We start from the raw sequence: 20132 nt of genomic DNA on the forward strand, positions 1-20132 counted from the left end.
ATAGTTTTCCTAAATCAGTTCTAAGAATATTAAATCATTTTTAATTAAGTTTTACATCCCTTATTTTTAATTAAATAGACATCATAATTTTCTTAGTTAGAAATTTTCCTTTAGAAATTTAGTTAGAAATTTTCCTTTAGTTAGCTGTTCCTCCCCAAAACAGCTTTTATTCAAGGCCAAAATGTCTCCCATAAACAGTATTTAACATCTAACATCAATAAGCAAACACAAATATAGTTTACCTGTATCAGTTCTGAGAATATTAAATCATTTTTATTTACGTTTTACATCCCTTATTTTTAATTAAATAGACGTCAAAAGTTTCTTAGTTAGAAATTTTCCTTTAGAAATTTAGTTAGAAATTTTCCTTTAGTTAGCTGTTCCTCCCCAAAACAGCTTTTATTCTAGGCCAAAATGTCTTCCGTCAACAGTATTTAAAATCTAACATCAATAAGCAAACACAAATATTATCTCCCTGCATCAGTCCTGAGAATATTAATTCATTTTAAATTAAGTTGTACATCCCTTATTTTTAATTAAATAGACGTCAAAATTTTCTTAGTTAGAAATTTTCCTTTAGTTAGCTGTGCCTCCCCAAAACAGCTTTTATTCTAGGCCAAAATGTCTCCCATAAACAGTATTTAACATCTAACATCAATAAGCAAACACAAATGTAATTTTTCCTGTATCAGTTCTGAGAATATTAATTCATTTTAAATTAAGTTGTACATCCCTTATTTTTAATTAAATAGACGTCAAAATTTTCTTAGTTAGAAATTTTCCTTTACAAATTTGGTTAGAAATTATCCTTTAGTTAGCTGTTCCTCCCCAAAACAGCTTTTATTCTAAGCCAAAATGTCTCCCATAAACAGTATTTAACATCTAACATCAATAAGCAAACACGAATATAATTTTCCTGTATCAGTCCTGAGAATATTAAATCATTTTAAATTAAGTTGTACATCCCTTATTTTTAATTAAATAGACGTCAAAATTTTCTTTTTTCCTAAAACTAATTTCAAAAGTTTACCAAAGGCTAAAAAAGCTACAAATCATTTTTTTAGCAACTAGAATTACTTATCATATTCTTTTTTTTATTTTTTTTTAGCAACTAGAATTGCTTATCATATTCTTTTATATTCTTTTGTCAGCTTTACTTCATTCTCTAAAAGGATATACTCCATATTCACCTAGTATCAAGGTGTTTATCATGGTTGTAAATTAAAATAAAATCCCAATTTTCTTACCCTATCAGGAAGATTAACTTCCCTTATTTTTTTTAACTTAACAAACGTGGCTAAAAGATTTCACCCATTGCAACCTTTAAAACAAACTTTTTTTATATATATATATATCTCTACTGTTCTTTCTTAATAATTCTGCAAGGTGAATATCCTGAAAACAGAGTAGAATGTCTATAGGTGGCTATCACTCCACCTAGTACCTCATTAACCTGCTTCAAAACAGAGAACATTTTTTCTGCCGTCTTGACTCTATCTTCATCTGTGATGGAGTACAATATTTAGCAATATAACAATAAACAATATCTAACAATAACAATTAACAGTATAACACTTAACAATATTTAACAAAAAAGATCCTCCAGAGCCATTGCTAGCACATAGTGGATTGATGTTGCAGTCGTTTTTTTTTTTTTGTTTTTTTTACAGTGATTTTTGTATTAAGCCAAAAGGAGTTTCTAGACTCCAAGTGTTGTTCTTCTGGAGACGAAGAAGTAAGTCCCTTGATATGCCTTGCTGTAGTACAGATCGATCTCTGGGTCCTGCATTAACCACCAGAGTATCAATCCTCTGAACTACCACAGAGTTGAGTACAGTATTCACCAAAACATTATTTGAAATGATTTTAAAAAGTGGATGACAATGGGGGAAACATAACATACCTAATCTGATTTATAGAAATATGTTACATATCATAAAGTGATAATCACATTTCATTGTTTCATTTTAGTTATTTATATATTCCTAGGCTATATCTGGGTTCACTAGGGGGGTACATTGTCAAGATGATAACTATTTCTATTAAAAAGGAGCATAAAACAAGGAATTCAATCGTAATATTTTTAGGAAATATATTCAAGATTCCATAACTGACATAATGACAAGATAAATATATTAATTATTTTCTTTTTTTATACTCTTCTCAAATATAATAGCTAATTCACTTGCATATGTACCTCCCCTTTTGGTCTTATAAACAGCCCAAGGAATACATAAAAACTAAAAGAAAAACAATAAATTCTTACCTTATAAAATGTAGTATGTTTCTACCAATCAAATTATCATGTTTTCTTCCTTTATTATAAAAGGTAAATGTAAAGAATACGGCATTAGACTTTACAGTCCCTACTCGCGGTGCTGATCTCTGTTTCTTGGCCCTTCAGCCAGGAAGTGCAGTGGGGGGTTGGGCGCCAACCCTCCTGTGCTTTCGCACACCCTCCCTGTTAACCTTCCCCAGATTTCTCCAGGTACTCATTAAAAGCTGGGTCGACTCTGGCTGAGTTGACAGAGTCACGCTACTGACCCCCGTTCCAAGCTAAATAATTGGGTACACTAGGATTCGAATCCTCGCCCTCTCAGACAACAAATTCTGAAACTAGCACACCAATCCACTCAGATTTGTGCGCTTCCTTAATTATATCCTTTTCTTCCTTTATTCTTCTTTATTACATACCTTGAAGAACATTTTAAATAATACCTTGGTAAATTACAAACTCAGGGGGTAACCAGTTTAATATAGAAGTTCTGACTAGACTGATGCAAAGCATATTACTTGGGCTATATCAGGAGGGGGAGGTACACTCGCAAGTGAATTGGTTAGTATATTTGGGAAGAGCATCAAAAAGGGAATCAAGTAGTATGGGAATCAGTAGTAAAGGGAATCAAGTAGAATCAAGTAGTAGTATCAAAAAGGGAATCAAGTAGTCAAGTAGTAGTATGTTCTTCTTGTCCCCATATCAGTTACGGAATGTTGTATAAAATAAGAGGAGTAGATCTATTGTGTAATTTGACTACATTGTACATTAAAAATTCCAGTGCTTTTTAGATTGATCAAGAAGGTTAAGGATTTGGAAGTATTTGTGATTAACTCACAAATCAGATAGCTGAGAAACAGACATAACTTTTGTAAATATGTTCTAAATCCTCCACAGCTCATTCTTTTATTAAAATTGATTTAACAGTTTGGTACAGGCCTAGAATCTGTTTTTTTAGAGGGAAACATATTAAGAAGATAATTATTGCTTCATAATATGCCTACAAATTTTGAAACCCATTTAATCATAATTTACCCCCAACTCCCATAAACTGCAAATATATCAGGGCTACCACAGGTTCAAGGAGTAAAAATAGGGAATTTATAAACTTTTTTTTTTGGTGGAAACAGGGACATTCCTGATACCAAAAAAAAGGACCAATAAGGACCAGGTCCAGCTGTCATTTACCATAAAAATACCAAAATCAACATCATGCTCAATATTTGAGTCAACCTCTCATAAATTTGAAACCAGAACAATTGACAGTGTAGCATCATCATCTTCTGGAAAGACATAGGTAATATCAAGATGATGCAATACCTTGGCTTTCCATTTGGATCCTTTCAAGTTCCTTTTTTACATTAAAAAACTTTTAAAAAAAACATCAAAAATGTGCTTTAATGCATTTTTGTTACGTTTTTACGAGTCGGAAAACATATTGGGGCGGGGGGCTAAAATCCCCTAACTCCTCCTATGAATACAGCCTTGGCTACAATAGGAGTAGAGATTTTCAAAACTCATCCTGTCTGCATAGATACCTTGTTTTGATTTTATAATGGCAATTATAACAAGACAATTCTAACAATCCTCTTTCAAACAAGACAATTCTAGCCCTCAAAATGAAATCCCTTAAATTTTCAGACATTTGAAGAAATTACAGAATACTGAAAGAAAAACTAAATTTAAAGTCCAGCTGTCAAATTGACCCTCTTTGTTTTGAAAGTCCATTTCAACTGGACAAAATGAACAGGTTAAAAAAAATTGTTTATCACAAGAGAATCTTTTCAAATAGTTTGTGATAACCAACTGTAAGTAAGGAGCAACTTGGGCCAATATTCACCAAAACTGAGAACATAGTTTTGGTTACATTTGAGTCAATTTTTTAATGCAATCACAGCAACAGATTTAGCTTTTTATGATGATTCTAAAGATACAAAATTTATCTAGTTTATTGTTAACCACTAAAAACAACTAATCTGAGAAAATGTGCCTGATTTTTGAAAAAAGGGGAAATACCCCAAAACACAAAGCAACCTTAGTGAAAATCACTTTTTATATTCATTATATCAGAGAACCCAACAATAAAGGTTTCAAGCTTGAACCTACAAAATGTGAAATTTTGTATTTATTTTTCTTTTTCCAGAAAAAAGACTGTGGATGGGTGTTTATTTCTTTTCTTCCAGGGGGAGAAAACTCAACTTCTTGCTCTTTAATCTTAAGTTTGCTCCTTTCTCCAAATTCTTTGAATTTCATGTTAAAAAATCTTTTTTATTTATTTAATTACATGCCATGTAACAGTATTGTTTTATGAACATGATACTATTGCCAATGCAGAAAAAACAGTCAATATTTTAATAATTTCTGTCTGGTTTTTGATAGACAGCTAAGCTTAGAGACAAAATATTTTTTGAAACGTAACCAAAAAAGTCTATCAAGTACATCAAAATGAAAACAGTAAAGTAATTACAAAGAATACACGAAACAACAGTCTATTTACGAAAAATAAGTTAGGAACTCCTAGCATTTAGTTCTAATGAGCAATATTGACATGTTGGATGGGCAATATTAAACAATACTGATATTTTGAACTTGGTTATCAAACACCAATATATTTAATGTGTCCAAACTCAGTTATTATAAAAAGAAAAACATTCTCAAAGTAGTTTGTTCAAAGTAAAGCATTGAAACTAAGATTAGGAAAATCAAATAAGAAATTCTAATGCTGGGTGTTATTGAGAAAGGCTGAAAGTGTAGAATGTTACTGAGTAATGTTGATATTTAATATTTATTTTGAATACCAAAAATAAATTTATTTGATGGCTTTGCACTTCAAAACAATAAAAACTAGAGCTTTTTACCTAGTGAACGACTAGATCAATACAATTACTCATACAAAAGAAAAAAAAAGTAAATCATAATAAAACACAAAAGGAATACATATATGTTCTCGGGGAACATACAAAATTAAACATTTCTTATTATAGTGGCTTTAAATGCCAGCTCATGGATACTCAGGCATGATAAATTTAACTGAGTATTTTTATTGGGATTGCTTGCTTTTTAAGTTGTTTTCCTTTTTTTTCTATAGGATAAAGGTACCAATGATTCAACAATTTTATTAAAAAAAAATAAATAAAAATAAAAAAAAATAAAAAACACTGTTTTCTACTCCATTTAAAGACTTTTGGCTTGGAAAGGGTTTTAGTATGTAGGAAATATATCTACAAATCTCATTGATTAGGAGTTTGATGTTTTATCAGAAATAGGGTACAAAACTCCAATCTTCTTAAACTGGAGCATTTTCACTTATAAATTCGACAGACCAAAAAAGTTACCTGGTTCCAATGCAAGTCGGAACCCATTTTGACAAATGTTAAAATATTTGGGGAATGCTTCTGGGTTGATCCTGGTGGATTCGACATGCCTAATCTTTCTACTTTATTTCTTTGATTCCCTTCAACTTTTTTAATGTGTAAATGTATAAAACAACATTCAGATAGTGGAAGTAAAAAACTGAAAAAATTGCCTCAAGTATAAGGATGAAATTGGATGATCATATGGAGTGTAATTGTGTGACCTAGGTCTCAATAATATACTGTGTGATATAGGTCCCTCTGTAAACACTATCTGGAATGGCCCACTTTCTCTCACCTTTAATGGTCCAACAAAGATTTCTTTGCTGTTCACAGGGAAAGTGTTGTCAATATTTTGCTATAACAAAGTTAATCTACCATTTTGATCCACTTTAAAAATTCTTTAGTTTTGACTATCCTTTGTCTGAAAAGTCCAGAGTTCTTGAAATATGAATGTCCTACTTTAAAATATTGAAAGTTGGTGACAATGAGGAGTTTAACAAGTTTCATTAGCGTTTTGGGTGGAATAGGTTCTGAGAAAACAGGAGTGGATTTCGAGAATTGTAAGAAATTTATTGTCATACTTATATTAGACTTAGTGGAATTTAATTTCATGCATAAATTCTTAGCTTTGTCAAACAGTTCGTGGTAATGAACTGTAGTAAGGTGTGACCTCAATAGTAAACGAAACTCTAATAAACGGAATTTTGATGCTAACAGATACATCAAGATTTTTATGCTGATTTTAAATATAGAAGTTTCATTGAATTTAGTCTTTACTATCAAAATTTACGAGCCTGAGAAAATTTGCCTTAATTTGGAAAACAGGGGGAACACCCCATAAAAGTAATAGAACCTTAACGGAAGTCACACCATTGCATTCAGCGTATCAGAGAACCTTAACGTAGATGTTTCAAGCTCCTATCTATAAAAATATGGAATTTCATATTTTTTGCTAGAAGACTGATCACAGGTGAGTGTTTATTTGTTTTTTTTTCCCAGGGGTGATCGTATCGACCCAGTGATCCTAGAATGTCGCGAGAGGGCTCGTTCTAACGTAAATTAAAAGTTCTAGTGCCCTTTTTAAGTGACCAAAAAATGGAGGGCACCTAGGCCTCTCCCACGCTCATTTTTCCCAAAATCAATGGATCAAAATTTCGAGATATCCATTTTGTTCAGCATAGTCGAAAAACCTAATAGCTATGTCTTTGGGGACGATTTAATCCCTCACAGTTCCCAGGATAGGGGCCGCAAGTTACAAACTTTGACCATTGTTTACATATAGTAATGGTTATTGGGAAGTGTACAGACGTTTTCAGGGGGATTCTTTTTGGTTGAGGGGGGGGGGTGAGGGAAGGGTTTTATGTGGGAGTTCCATGAGGGGGTACAAGATTTTCTATTATTATATAAAACAAAAAGCCAATGAAAAAATAAGTATGAAAAAGTTTTTCCAACTGAAAGTAATGAGCAAAATTGAAACTTAAAATAAACAGAAATCATTAAGCATACAAGGGGTTCATCTCCTCCCAAATACCTCTATTTTTACGCTAAAGTATTTTAGTAGTTTCAACTATTTATTCTATGGCCTTTGTGATTCAGGGGTCATAATTAAAGAATTGGGACAAAATTTAAGCTTTAGTGTAAAGAGCGAGGTATTAACAAGGAGGGAAACCCCCTCATATACGCAATAAAAATATACGAATATAGAAGTTTGTTACGTAAGGTAATTCGTAAGTTACGTGTATTTTTTACTAATAAAAACATTCGTAAAAAATTAAAAGTTCTAGTTGCCTTTTAAGTAACCAAAAGATTGGAGGGCAACTAGGCCTCCTCTCCCACCTCTTTTTTCTCAAAAACGTCTAATCAAAACCAAGAGAAAGCCATTTAGCCAAAAAAAAAATAATATGCAAATTTCATTTTAATCATTCATGTACAGAGAGCCAAAATCAAAATATGCATTAATTCAAAAACATTCAGAAATCAAATAAAGAAACAAGTTTTTTTTTAACTGATTGTAAGGAGCAACATTAAAACGAACAGAAATTGCTCCGTATATGACAGAGGCTGTTCCCTCCTCAACGCCCCAATCTTTTTATGCTAAAGTTCTTTACTGTTTTAAAATGTAGAGTTGAGAGAAAGATTTAAAGTTTGATAGCATAGAGAGCAGGGCATCGAGGAGGGAACAGCCCCTTTCATATATGGAAAACATGATTAGGATTTTGACGGGATCATTTTTGACGTTTCTAAGACATATTTTGAGGATCAGTAGGCCATCTAAATATTAACACATTTGTAGGAATCTCAACAATTTTTTAATCAATACTGCATGTAATATTGGTCCTATTAAGGTTCCTTGGGGAATTCTGCGCTAATTAAGGAGGGGTTCAGAGAGAATATTTTTTATTTTAAAGCTTGGGGTTTATTTGAAAGAAAACCAGTATGGAATTTACTAAAAAAGGATCTAACTCAAATTTATTCAGTGATAAATAAATCAGGTTGTTGTGATCAACCAAGTGGAATGATTAAAAATATGAACATAGTACAAGGCCAAGCAGACGTTCCTTGGATAATGGAAAAATCTAGCATCAAATCAGTAAAACTATGATTAAAAAAAACTTTTTATCATTGTTTTTTTTTCATGTGAAACACTACTAAAAATGATAATCATCAAAATCTCTTGTTGTTTAGAAAGTACCTATAAATTCGACAACTACATTTCCATCAGAGAACCCTTGGACTTTGACGCCAATTGTTTCTCATCTGTTTTGCATGTTCAGTGAAGTTTTGACAGTCACATATATTTTGACAGGTCCACCTGTTGCTGTCTGTTAAAATCTTTGACGAGGTTACTACAAGATATTCTCAAAAGAAATGAATCTCATAACAGAAGCCAATATCTACATTTTGAATTCGACTGAAGGAACATTTTTAGTTAGTCTGGTATTCCACTACATCAGACAAGAATTTTTGACATTTGGAACATAGTTTTGTCAATATAATATTAGCTGCCATTTTCAATTAATTTCATCAAGAAAAAGCAAATTTTAGAGAAAGATCAGAATTCCAATCAGAAATTTTATCTTTATCGAATTTTATCAGAAAGATCAGAAAAGAGAAAGATCTACATTTTAGAGAAGATCAGATGTATCTCAATGCACTGGTGCTGATCCAAACTTTTTATTTGCAAAAAAAAACAAATAATGGCAGTTCTTCTTCTGTTTCAACAGACGAGGGCTTTTCAGTCAAGACTATTCAGCGCTTTTCTTTTTGATTCACTCAAACATTACATACACACATTACCAAAGATTGCATTCACAGTCTGAGCATTACATAGCTAAAAAATTCCTTTTCTTTGTTTCAGCAAATGAGGGCTTTTCAGTAAAGACTATTCAGCCTTTTTCCTTTTGATTCACACTATGAGATGAAGAGAGCTATTGAATTGGTTGCTTCTTATTTATCTTGAATCTGCTCAGATTTCTTTCAGTAAATCTTTTCATTCTAGGAGTCAAAATATAAGAGGATAAACATTGAGTTCTGAGCTCTGTGTGCAGGTATAGTCAAATAGAATCTTGGCTGACAGTTAGATTTCATCAAGTTTGAAACACTTTTTAACAGTTTACATTGCAGGGTATACAGTGCAGACAAAAGCCTATTACATTTAAATAAGCAATGGTCAACTGTTTCATTGGGAACTGAGCCACTTGAAATAGGGAATTAATATGAAAATGCAAGGAAATTTAGCCCATTTGAGCCAGACCGAATTTTATGATAAATTTTAGACAGGAGCTTATTGAAGAAGGGAGATAAAATTAGATTATTCATATTTAATAATACCTCTGAAAATCTATAATGGTATATGTTTCTAATGGGGATTGGTCTACCACTTTGCTGGTCAATATTCAAAGCATTTTTTTGCAGGTTCATATGCCTGATGGCTACCAGTTAAACCTGAGTGGCTTGGAAAAAACTGAAGATAAGTTCCCATGCCTCTTGAAGCAAGATTATAAATAATGCTAAGACAATGAAAAGTGTCTATATCCATCTCATACTGAGAAGCTGAAGACAGCAGCTCTAGGCTTGACAAAGAGTTGGAATAAAGAAGAATAAATGAGTTGGAGTACTCACTGAACCACTGACACATTTGTATAATCTGTGTCTGGCGTCTGGTACTTGCCCTTTGGCATGGAAAAAAGCAATAATTAAACCCCTATATAAAAGTGGCACAAAAACGCAATTTAAAAACTATAGACCAATATCAAGCACTTCAATTTTTTCCAGAGTTATGGAAAAACTAATTGTCAAGAGAATACAAAATTATTTCGAATTGAATCTTCTTTGGCATCCATCTCAACACAGATTCCGTAAAAAACGTTCATGTAATACACAGCTTTTGGAAGTAATTACTGACTTCCATAGGATGGCAGATAAGGGTCTCAGGTTTGATTGCATCTATATAGATTTTTCTAAGGCGTTTGATAAAATTTCCATTCCACTTTTACTTCAAAAGTGTGAGGTATATCACCTTGGTGCCAGAACGTTAAATTGGATTGGTGATTATCTAACAGGCAGAATGCAGAAAGTGATTGTAGGTGATGCTTTGTCCTCTGCTGAGATAGTCTTAAGTGGTGTTCCACAAGGTAGTTGCCTTGGTCCAGTACTTTTCTGCCATTTCATCAATGACTTGCCTCTTGTTGTCCACCATTCCACAATTAAAATGTTCGCAGATGATGTAAAGCTCTACCGCTCCTTGAGAAATTCAGATGAAGCTTCGTTGCTTCAAAAAGACTTGGATGCAGTGCACAATTGGTGTAATGCTAACTCCATGTTTGTCAACGAAAATAAGTGTAGGGTTGTCCATTACTTTGGCAAAGTAGAACAAAGTTACCAATGTCCATCTTCCTGGACATTCAATCTTACCTGTTGAAAATGTCCATGACCTTGGTGTTCATTTTGATTCTAGTCTTAGGTTTGACAAGCATGTCTCTGAAGTAACTCGTAAGGCAAACTATCAGCTATTATGTCTTAGATGGAATTTCTGTGAGTTTAATCTCTGCTCATTCATTGCCATTTACAAATCAACAGTTCGACCTATACTCGAATACAATTTGTCAGTATGGTATCCATTGAATAAAAATGACAGAGCAAGGGTTGAAAAAATACAGCAAAGAGCAACTAAGCTTGTACCTTATTTGAAACATTTGCCGTATGAAAATAGACTGCACAGGCTAGGATTGTCAAGTCTTCAATTCCGAAGGGATAGGGCAGACATTATTAACACATTCCGTATAATCAAAGGCATTGATAATATAAGTACATCACAGTTCTTCACATTTAATGACACTAACAGGACCCGTTATCACCCACATAAATTGTACCCCTCACTTTCAAAAAGGAAAATAGGCCAACATTCATTTTACAGCAGGGTGTGGAAGCCATGGAATGACCTTCCACCTAAAACATTTCTAACAGATGACATAAATAAATTCAAAACAAGACTAGCAGAAACAAATTTTCAAAGTAAATCATTTTTTAAATAATTTATAGTATTATTTGTCAGTGTTTGTTGTAGTCGTTATTTTCATTGATTTATATGTGTGTACTATGTTGTCAGTTGTATTATGTATTATGTTGTCACAACTTCTATTTATTATATTTATTGCGACAAGCTTGAAAGCTTACCGTATTTGGTATTAATAATAATAATAATAATAATAAACTATATTTTGTAATTAGCAATCAAAGGTTGATTATTCATGAATGCTCTAATGCTATGATTGTGGCATTTAACTCTGCAAACATTATAGACACATTATCATACATTCTCTCACCCATTGCAATATTGAGGATTGGGAGATAAGCTCCACTTGCTGCTTTTGTATTTATTTTGAATCCATCAACAACAATATGGAAATAGTTTTTATATGTAATTATATTGAGGTCAGCAAAATTTTTTTTGGATGGAAGCAGTAGGGTAAGTTCTTTAGACTACTTTGAGAAATTAGTGTTCATTATGGGGATTGGCCAAATCCATGGGAGTGGTGGGGAGGGCGGATGTAGGTGCAACAGATTCTGCTATCACTGTTCATTTATTGTTGATAATCCTCTCTCAGTAAGCACAAAATTAGTACTTGTTGGTTTCCTAAGACCAAATATGAGAAGAATTGTACCATTTTGATTCACTTCCATTTTTTACATGAGGTTCTTGTGGATAGTAGTCTTTTTATTATTCTTATTTTCCTAAAGCATTTTTTTATTGTGTTTGTGATGTGAAGGTGGAAATTAAGTTTTTGGTCAATTATGACACATAGGTAATTAATTTGATTGTCCTCTGGAATAATTATTCCAATAAGAGTTAGTCTTGTATTAACATTATTTCACTTATGGTGGAACTGTATGATTTTCAACTTGGTGGGTACAAAGGGTAAATTTGAATTTTGAGAAAAACTTTCAAATAGGAAAAGTGACTTTAGTAACTTTGAATGTGCAATCTCAAAGGTGTTCCCAGTTGTCCATAATACCAGATAATCAGCATATTGTAAATTGGTGTGTGGAAGGCTCATGTTTCAGAGAAATAGGGAGAAGAGGACACAGCTCAAGACTTCACCCTGTGAGTCAAAAGTTGCTCATTTATTAATTATGAAATTGAAGACAGAGATTTGGCATGTATTAACTGGAGATTTACCACAGATGATGAGCTTGAGACTTCAGGATCAGGATGATTAGACAACCTAAAATGCTGCTATGTCTAACTCCTTTTATTTGTAGTCTCATTCAAACAAAATCCAAAGCATGGAAAAAGTATCACAAAGATAGGAACTCTTTTAACTTCAAAAGATACCAGGTAGCCAGAAACCTTGTTACAAATAGCTTAATATTAAAAAAATTAAAATCAAATTACAAAAATAAACTGACTCAACAAATCAAGGTAAATCCCAGGTAGATCCTTGCAAAATTCTAGTTTAGCTACATTTTGCTATCTTGAAAAGGGGTTAGGTTAGAAAAATAAAACTTTGGTAAAATTCTAGTTTAGTGACTTCTTGCTATCTTGGAAAGGGGGTAGGATGGGTCTACAGGCTAAAGTATATCCCAGGAAGGTTTTTTTAAATACCCACCTCCACTACTTTTCCCTCAAGAGGGCCCTGAAATATCCCTATATGACAGGTCAAAACCTATTGAAACTTTGACAAAACAACATTTTACCTGAATTTTCAGTTACCAGTTGCTTTTTCTCTGCCTTTAGTTCTGAAAATGCAATTCCTGTTATTTGAGTAGAATTCTGAGCCATATCAATGTTTTTTTTTCCAATTTAGTATATGTATTTGCATATCTTTAAAGCTTTATAAATTGGGACTGAGCAAAGTTGTTAAGCTGAAAACAATTTATTGTACTTCATTCAAGCCAATCTTTTTTGCAAGGTTTCACTTTTATAACAGATACATTTTTAAAGGTCATCAAAGGTCAGGGCCCTCTAGAGGGTGAGGGAGTAGAGGTAGGTACTTAAAAATACCTTCCCAGGACATAATTTGGTAAAACTAGAGCAAACAGTATTACTGGCTTTGCTCTTTACAAATATAATAATTGCTTCTACCAGAAATTAAGATTTAAGCACTTTTTGACCTCTTAAAAATGACCTTTTTGGCCTCTTAAAAAATGACCTAAATATGGGGTCATTACAAATCTGTAATAGTTTAGAAACAAATTTGGGCTATATATTTGCACATCAAGGGGGTGGGGGTGAAGCATAGCATATATTAAATATGTAAACAAACCATTGCTGTATTTTTTTTTTTTTTTTATGTGTTTGTGCACATCAAATTTTAATGAGAAGAGAAATCACTAGTGCAACAGCACAAACACATAAAAAAAATACAGCAATGGTTAGTTTATGTATTTAATATATGCTATGCTTTACCCCCCCCCCCCTGATGTGCAAATATGCCCAAATTTGTTTCTAAACTATTACAGATTTGTAATGACCCCATATTTAGGTCATTTTTAAGAGGTCAAAAAGTGCTTAAATCTGAATTTCCGGTAGAAGCAATTATTATATTTGTAAAGAGCATAAAAAAAGGCATTGAGTGGTATATTCACTTTATATGAAAGCCAGTAATACTGTTTGCTCCAATTTTACCTTTTTTATGCTCTTTACAAATATAGGCTAATAACTGCTTCTACTGGAAATTCAGATTCACAAACTTTTTGACCTCTTAAAAATGACCTATATATGGGGTCATTACAAATCTGTAATAGTTTAGAAACAAATTTGACCTATATATTTGCACATCAGGGGGGTGGGGGTAAAGCATAGCATATATTAAATATGTAAACTAACCATTGCTGTATTTTTTTTTATGTGTCAGTGTTTTTGCACTGGTGATTTCTCTTCTCATTAAAATTTGATGTGCACAGACACATAAAAAAAAATACAGCAATGGTTAGTTTACATATTTAATATATGCTATGCTTTACCCCCACCCCACCCCCTGATGTGCAAATATATAACCCAAATTTGTTTCTAAACTATTATAGATTTGTAATGACCCCATATATAGATCATGTTTAAGAGGTCAAGATGTCAAAAAGTGCTTAAATCTGAATTTCCGGTAGAAGCAATTATTATATTTGTAAAGAGCATAAAAAAAGGCATCAAGTGGTATATTCACTTTATATGAAAGCCAGTAATACTGTTTGCTCTAATTTTACCCATAATTTAGCCTATAGACCCATCCCTGAAAGTTTCATTTTCCTAACCTAAGTCCTTACTGAGATAGCAATAAGTCAATTAATTAGAATTTTACTTAGGTAGGTACTTCAAAATACCTTCCCAGGATATACTTTAGCCTGTAGACCCATCCCTGAAAGTTTCATTTTCCTAACCTAACCCCTTTCAAAAATAGCAAGAATTCACTATACTAGAGTTTTACCACATATTTTTACACTTGATATTTCTTTTACCATAGGTCCGCCTGAATTAATAATGAAATTTATCACATCCACTAGCCATAGCCTAAAAAGCAAAGAACAAAATGCAAGATAACCTTGTGATCTTAAAACCAGATGTTTGGTCTTCCTCTTCATCACTGACATCCAAATAATCTTGATAGGCATAGTCAATTGGCATACTTATTTCAGTTGGGTGCCTAAGCAGGGAGCACTTTTAATTTTTTAAATAATATAACTACAACTTGTTGTAATTTTCTATCCTGGTACTGATCACTTAACTCGTAAGATAGCGTTGCAAGGGAAGCGAAAATCCGCCATCGGTGCATTTTCGCTACTTTTTTTGGGTGGAGTTCAAATGTTAGGGAAATTAGATAGTGCAAGCATGATTAAAAAAATAAATAAGTCAAAATAATAATAATTGAGGGTGTCAGGGACAATGTTACCAGATGGGCTCAAACTGTGTGGATTTTGTCTTTTAGAAAGCTAGAACTGAAAATTGATGAAATTCAGTCTTCACTGATAGATTCCCACACCAGATTCCGAAATCTGAAACAGTAAAGCATTTTTTTGATAGACTACATGCAATTTTGTGGTTCCCTTGGTAAAAAATAAATAGGTACTCTGTATATTGGTCTTACAATATAAATTAAATTATATAAAAACAAGGAAGCTGAAGGTGCTCTTGACAAAGATAACTATTGGATGGAATTTACTGATGAGGAACAAATGAAAAATAATTGAAGAACAAAAGAGAAGCATGATAGTGATTTAATTTAATGTAACCCAATCCAGAACCCATCCAAAATGTCTCTCTAAATATCATTTCGATAAATGAGAACAAATCCTTCTTCCTTATATATTGTCTGCACGACATTGCAATTCAAAGCTTAAAGAAGGTACAAATTCTTGAAATGAGTTACGAGGACGAAATGTTTTTAGTTTTCAATAATAAAATTAGGACGGCAAGAAAAAACAAGTCAAAGATAATCAATTATACTGACTGTTATAAACACAACTATTTTTAAAAATAATGAAGCAATTTTCTGAATTTTTTTTCTGGGTCACAAAACAAAAGCCAAAGACAAAAATACAAGACAAAAGTCTACTTGGCAAGGTCCTCAAAAGTGCCAGTTGACATTTTAATTGTGTTTCCCTTTAAAATGAACTTAAAAACAGTTTTTTACATTTTTAATTAATATGATATTTATCTTCGACTAGTATTCAAGATCTTCATCAGAGTTAGGCATCAAAGAAAAAAATTATAAATTTAATTTCTTGAGAACAGCAAACTCTCCTTTCATATGACCCAAAATTTCCTCGAGAATTTTGTCATCATTTGCATCCGTTGGTTTTTAACTTCATTATAAATGTCATAGGTAAATTTATTTAGCATAGTGGGTGTAGGAGCGAGGTCCCTGTAGCCCTTTCCCTGGCAATTTAGTTACGTCCTCTAAGAAAAGAAAATGACAGCTGTTGGAAGCTTGGCCTCACAGCAGTATTCAGACAAATTTGAGAAGGCAAGACTTTGATCTTCTTTAAGTCACGGTACCCTCGTAGAATTTCGTCTTTTACCTAAACTCGACTTTGATGAGTTGTTAAGGGCAACTTGGAATTCAAATCCAAAATCAACTTCAGCGATTTCAAATTTATACAAGGAACTAGCCCGAATAAAATTACCAGCGACAAAAGATCAGAAGTTTGATTAGATGACATATACTTTAAGTGAATGTTCAAGTCATCCATTAGGATTATTTCTGATTTTTCAGATGAGGATTTCAAAAGAACTTCTTCTAAAATTAATAAAGACGTTCACAGATCAACTTGGAGATCTATATATTTCACTAAATACTATATTTTCGCCAGTATTGATTCTAATTTTTAGAAATAATGATTAAAAATCTTACTCAATGTTTGTACATAAATATCTCTTTGGATAGCTGGTAGATAATTCAAAATAGAAAATTCGAGTCCCCTGTTTTTTTGCAGTCTTTTTTTCAAAAACATATACGTATATCCAGGAATATCCATAAGCAGCTGATTCTCATTGTTCCAAAATGATTGGCCAATAACTGCAGGACTTCAATTTCTACATAGTAGCTCAATATCATCAAACGAAAAAATCAGTCCCTTTACGTTAAGATGCACAATCGGAAAGACCTTCCCCCTACCGGGCTCTGGATTTCATAAATCCCAGCTCTTCCACAAATACTTGACTTGACTTAATGCTCATGCCGAAATGCTTCCGGCGTCGAGAGTGATGCTACATGGTGCCTCCATCTGGACCGGTCTCTTGCAAGGATGTGAACATCCTCCTGAATATTTGCCATGACTAAGAAGGCACCTGTCGTGTCCTTCCATTTGGTTGGGGGACGACCTCTTGGGCGTTTCCCGCCATGCAGCACGGGGTAAAAGTCAAAAATCGTTCGTGCGGCAGTGTCGGGGGCATGCGAAGGAGATTTCTGTACCAGCGTAGTGTTCGTTGGGCGCGTTGGACTGAGAAGGGCGTTTGAGCAGTCAACGCCAGGAGGTTCTCGTTGCTAACAAAATCGTGCCAGCGTAGTCCATCAATGCGGCGAAGATGTTTTGTTTAGGCTATATTTACGGTGCTAAGCACAGACTGAGTGGCTGGCCAGGCCAGTGGCTAAAATCCCAGCTCCTCCACAAATACTTGACTTGACTTAATGCTCCTGCCGAAATGCTTCCGGCGTCGAGAGTGATGCTACATGGTGCCTCCATCTGGACCGGTCTCTTGCAAGGATGTGAACATCCTCCTGAATATTTGCCATGACTAAGAAGGCACCTGTCGTGTCCTTTCATTTGGTTGGGGGACGACCTCTTCGACGTTTCCCGCCGTGCAGCACGGGGTAAAAGTCAAAAATCGTTCGTGCGGCAGTGTCGAGGGGCATGCGAAGGAGATTTCCGTACCAGCGTAGTGTTCGTTGGGCGCGTTGGACTGAGAAGGGCGTTTGAGCAGTCAACGCCAGGAGGTTCTCGTTGCTAACAAAATTGTGCCAGCGTAGTCCTTCAATGCGGCGAAGATGTTTTGTTTAGGCTATATTTACGGTGCTAAGCACAGACTGAGTGGCTGGCCAGGCCAGTGGCTCAACAAATACGCTACCAACAATTTTTCAAAATTTTCACCATAATTTTTATTAGAATCTTGCCCTACCGGGTTACTCATAATTTTATTAAAATCAAATCTTCTAATTTTATAAGCATCTAAATTTTCATTTTCAAACAGTTCGTGGTAACGAACTATAGTAAGGAGCGACCCGGCTCAGTAGTAAGCGAAACTTTAAAGCACAGAATTTTGATACCATATATATATATATATATATATATATATATATATATATATATATATATATATATATATATATATATATATATATATATATATATATATATATATATATATATATATATATATATATATATATATATATATATATATATATATATATATATATATATATATATATATATATATATATATATATATATATATATCAAAAGAATCGTATTTTTATGCTAATTTTAAATATATAAGTTTCATCAAGTTTAGTTATATGTATCAAAAGTTAAGACCCTGAGAAAATTTGCCTTATTATAAAAAATGGGAAACACCCCCTAAACATCATAGAATCTCAATGAAAACTGCATCATCACATCCAGCGCATCAGAGAACACTCTTGTAGAGGTTTCAAGCTCCGATATGCAAAAAAGTGGAATTTTGCATTTTTTGCCAGAAGAAAGATCACGGATGCGTGCTTTTTTTTCCAGGGGTGATCGTATCGACTCAGAGGTCCTAGAATGCCCCGAGAGGGCTCTTTCTAACGGAAATTAAAAGGTCTAGTGCCCGTTTTGAGTGACCAAAAAATTGAAGGGCAACTAGGCCCCCTCCTGCGCTCTTTTTTCCCCAAAGTCACCGGATCAAAATTTTGAGATGGCCTTTTTGTTGAGCAAAGTCGAAAACCAAATAAATATGTCTTTCAGGATGACTTAATTCCCCAGATTTCCCAGGGGAAAGACTGCGAATTATGAGCTTTGCCCATTTTTTACATATAATATTGGTTATTGAGAAAGTATAATGACGTTGTCGAGGGGTATTTTTTCTGGTGGTGCGAGGGAGGGGGTCGTAGGTTATGTGAGAGGATCTGTCCATGGAGGAATTTATCATGGAGGATGAGAATTTCTACGGAGGGGGGACAGGATTTTCCAGCATTATTTAAAACAGCAATGAGAAATTAAGTAAAAAAACAAGTTTTTCAACTGAAAGTAAGGAGCAACATTAAAACTTAAAACGAACAGAAATTATAACATATACTAGGGGGGTCGTTACCTTCTCAATACCTCGCTCTTTACGCTAAGGTATTTTTGGTAATTTCAAAAGAGCAATTTATTTTAACTAAACGGCTCTTGTGGCTCAAGGGTCATTCTTAAAGAATTGGAGCAAAATTTTAACTTTAGTGTAAAAAGGGAAGTATTGACAAGGGGGTGAACCTCCTCATATACGTAATAAAAATGTACGAATATAGAGGTTCGATACATAAGTTAATTTATAAGTTATGTGTATTTATTACTAATAAAAAAGTTCGTAAATAAAATTAAAGTTAGTGGCCTTTTTAATTCAATTCAATTCAATTTGTTTCTGACTCGATAAAAAAAAAATTAAAAAAAAGACGGTTTGTAGCCCTAGTGACAGAGTAAGACAAAAACTAAATAAAAAAGAGAAAATAAACAACCAACGAAAAGAGAGATTACAATCAACAAACACAAACATAACTACATACTATACGGAGAGGGAAGGCCACTGGTGGTTGAGTTTTCTAGCGGAGGATTTAAAATCTTCCACTCTTTTATCAATAATGTTTGCTGGCAGAATCAATTTAAATTTTTGTACCAGAGAAAAATTACTGGTCCAAGGAGGCTGGTCCAAGATTTAAAATAGATTTAGTTAACATTTTGTTTATTTGAAGCAGAAAAAAATTTCCAAATGGGGGACATAGCAAGAAGCTGGGGTACAGTTAGACTGTTGTAAAGTTTGGAAAGGTGAAGCCGACTAAGATTTGTGATATTAGATACAAGCGAAGCATATGCAATTCGAATCTTTGTAGCGAGGTTTTGAATTACAAGATTAATTGTTTCTTTAACACTTCTTCTAATCGCTATACCAAGATAAATAAGGCTATCAGAAAGCGGAATAGATGTTTCAGAAAGTTCAAGCTGCATGTCAGAGTTACCCTTAAGATTGAAAGCGATTGCTACAGTTTATCAACATTAAAATTCAGACCGATTTGCTGATATGGATGCTGGAGTTTAGAAAAAGTTCTTTTACTTCCCAAAAAGGTACGACTTAGATTCAAAATACCATCAGCGTAGGTAAATAAAGAAACATCGATTCCACCATAAATACACGTGCACTCGACAGAGCATTTAAGTAAACAAAAAAAAATGGAGGGCAACTAAGCTCCCTCCCCTGCCCCTTTTCTCTCAAAATCGTCCGATCAGAACTTTGAGAAAGCAATTTAGCCAAAAAAATAAAATTAATATACAAAACC

At 33.4% G+C, this 20132-nt stretch overlaps 1 protein-coding gene across 1 annotated transcript in view; it reads right to left on the bottom strand.

Annotated features, from left to right (window-relative positions):
* The window catches only part of LOC136034396 (inactive peptidyl-prolyl cis-trans isomerase FKBP6-like), a 66827-nt gene extending 52000 nt beyond the window's left edge, over positions 1-14827 (bottom strand). Inside the window, exon 1 of the mRNA XM_065715545.1 lies at positions 14667-14827. Within this exon, the coding sequence (XP_065571617.1) occupies positions 14667-14749 (83 nt within the window). The 5' untranslated portion in view covers positions 14750-14827. The remainder of the gene's footprint in view (positions 1-14666) is intronic.
* Between the last annotated feature and the right edge of the window lie 5305 nt (positions 14828-20132).

Source organism: Artemia franciscana, chromosome 13 (assembly GCF_032884065.1).
Source record: "Artemia franciscana chromosome 13, ASM3288406v1, whole genome shotgun sequence".
In the NCBI taxonomy this organism is placed as follows: Eukaryota; Metazoa; Arthropoda; class Branchiopoda; order Anostraca; family Artemiidae; genus Artemia; species Artemia franciscana.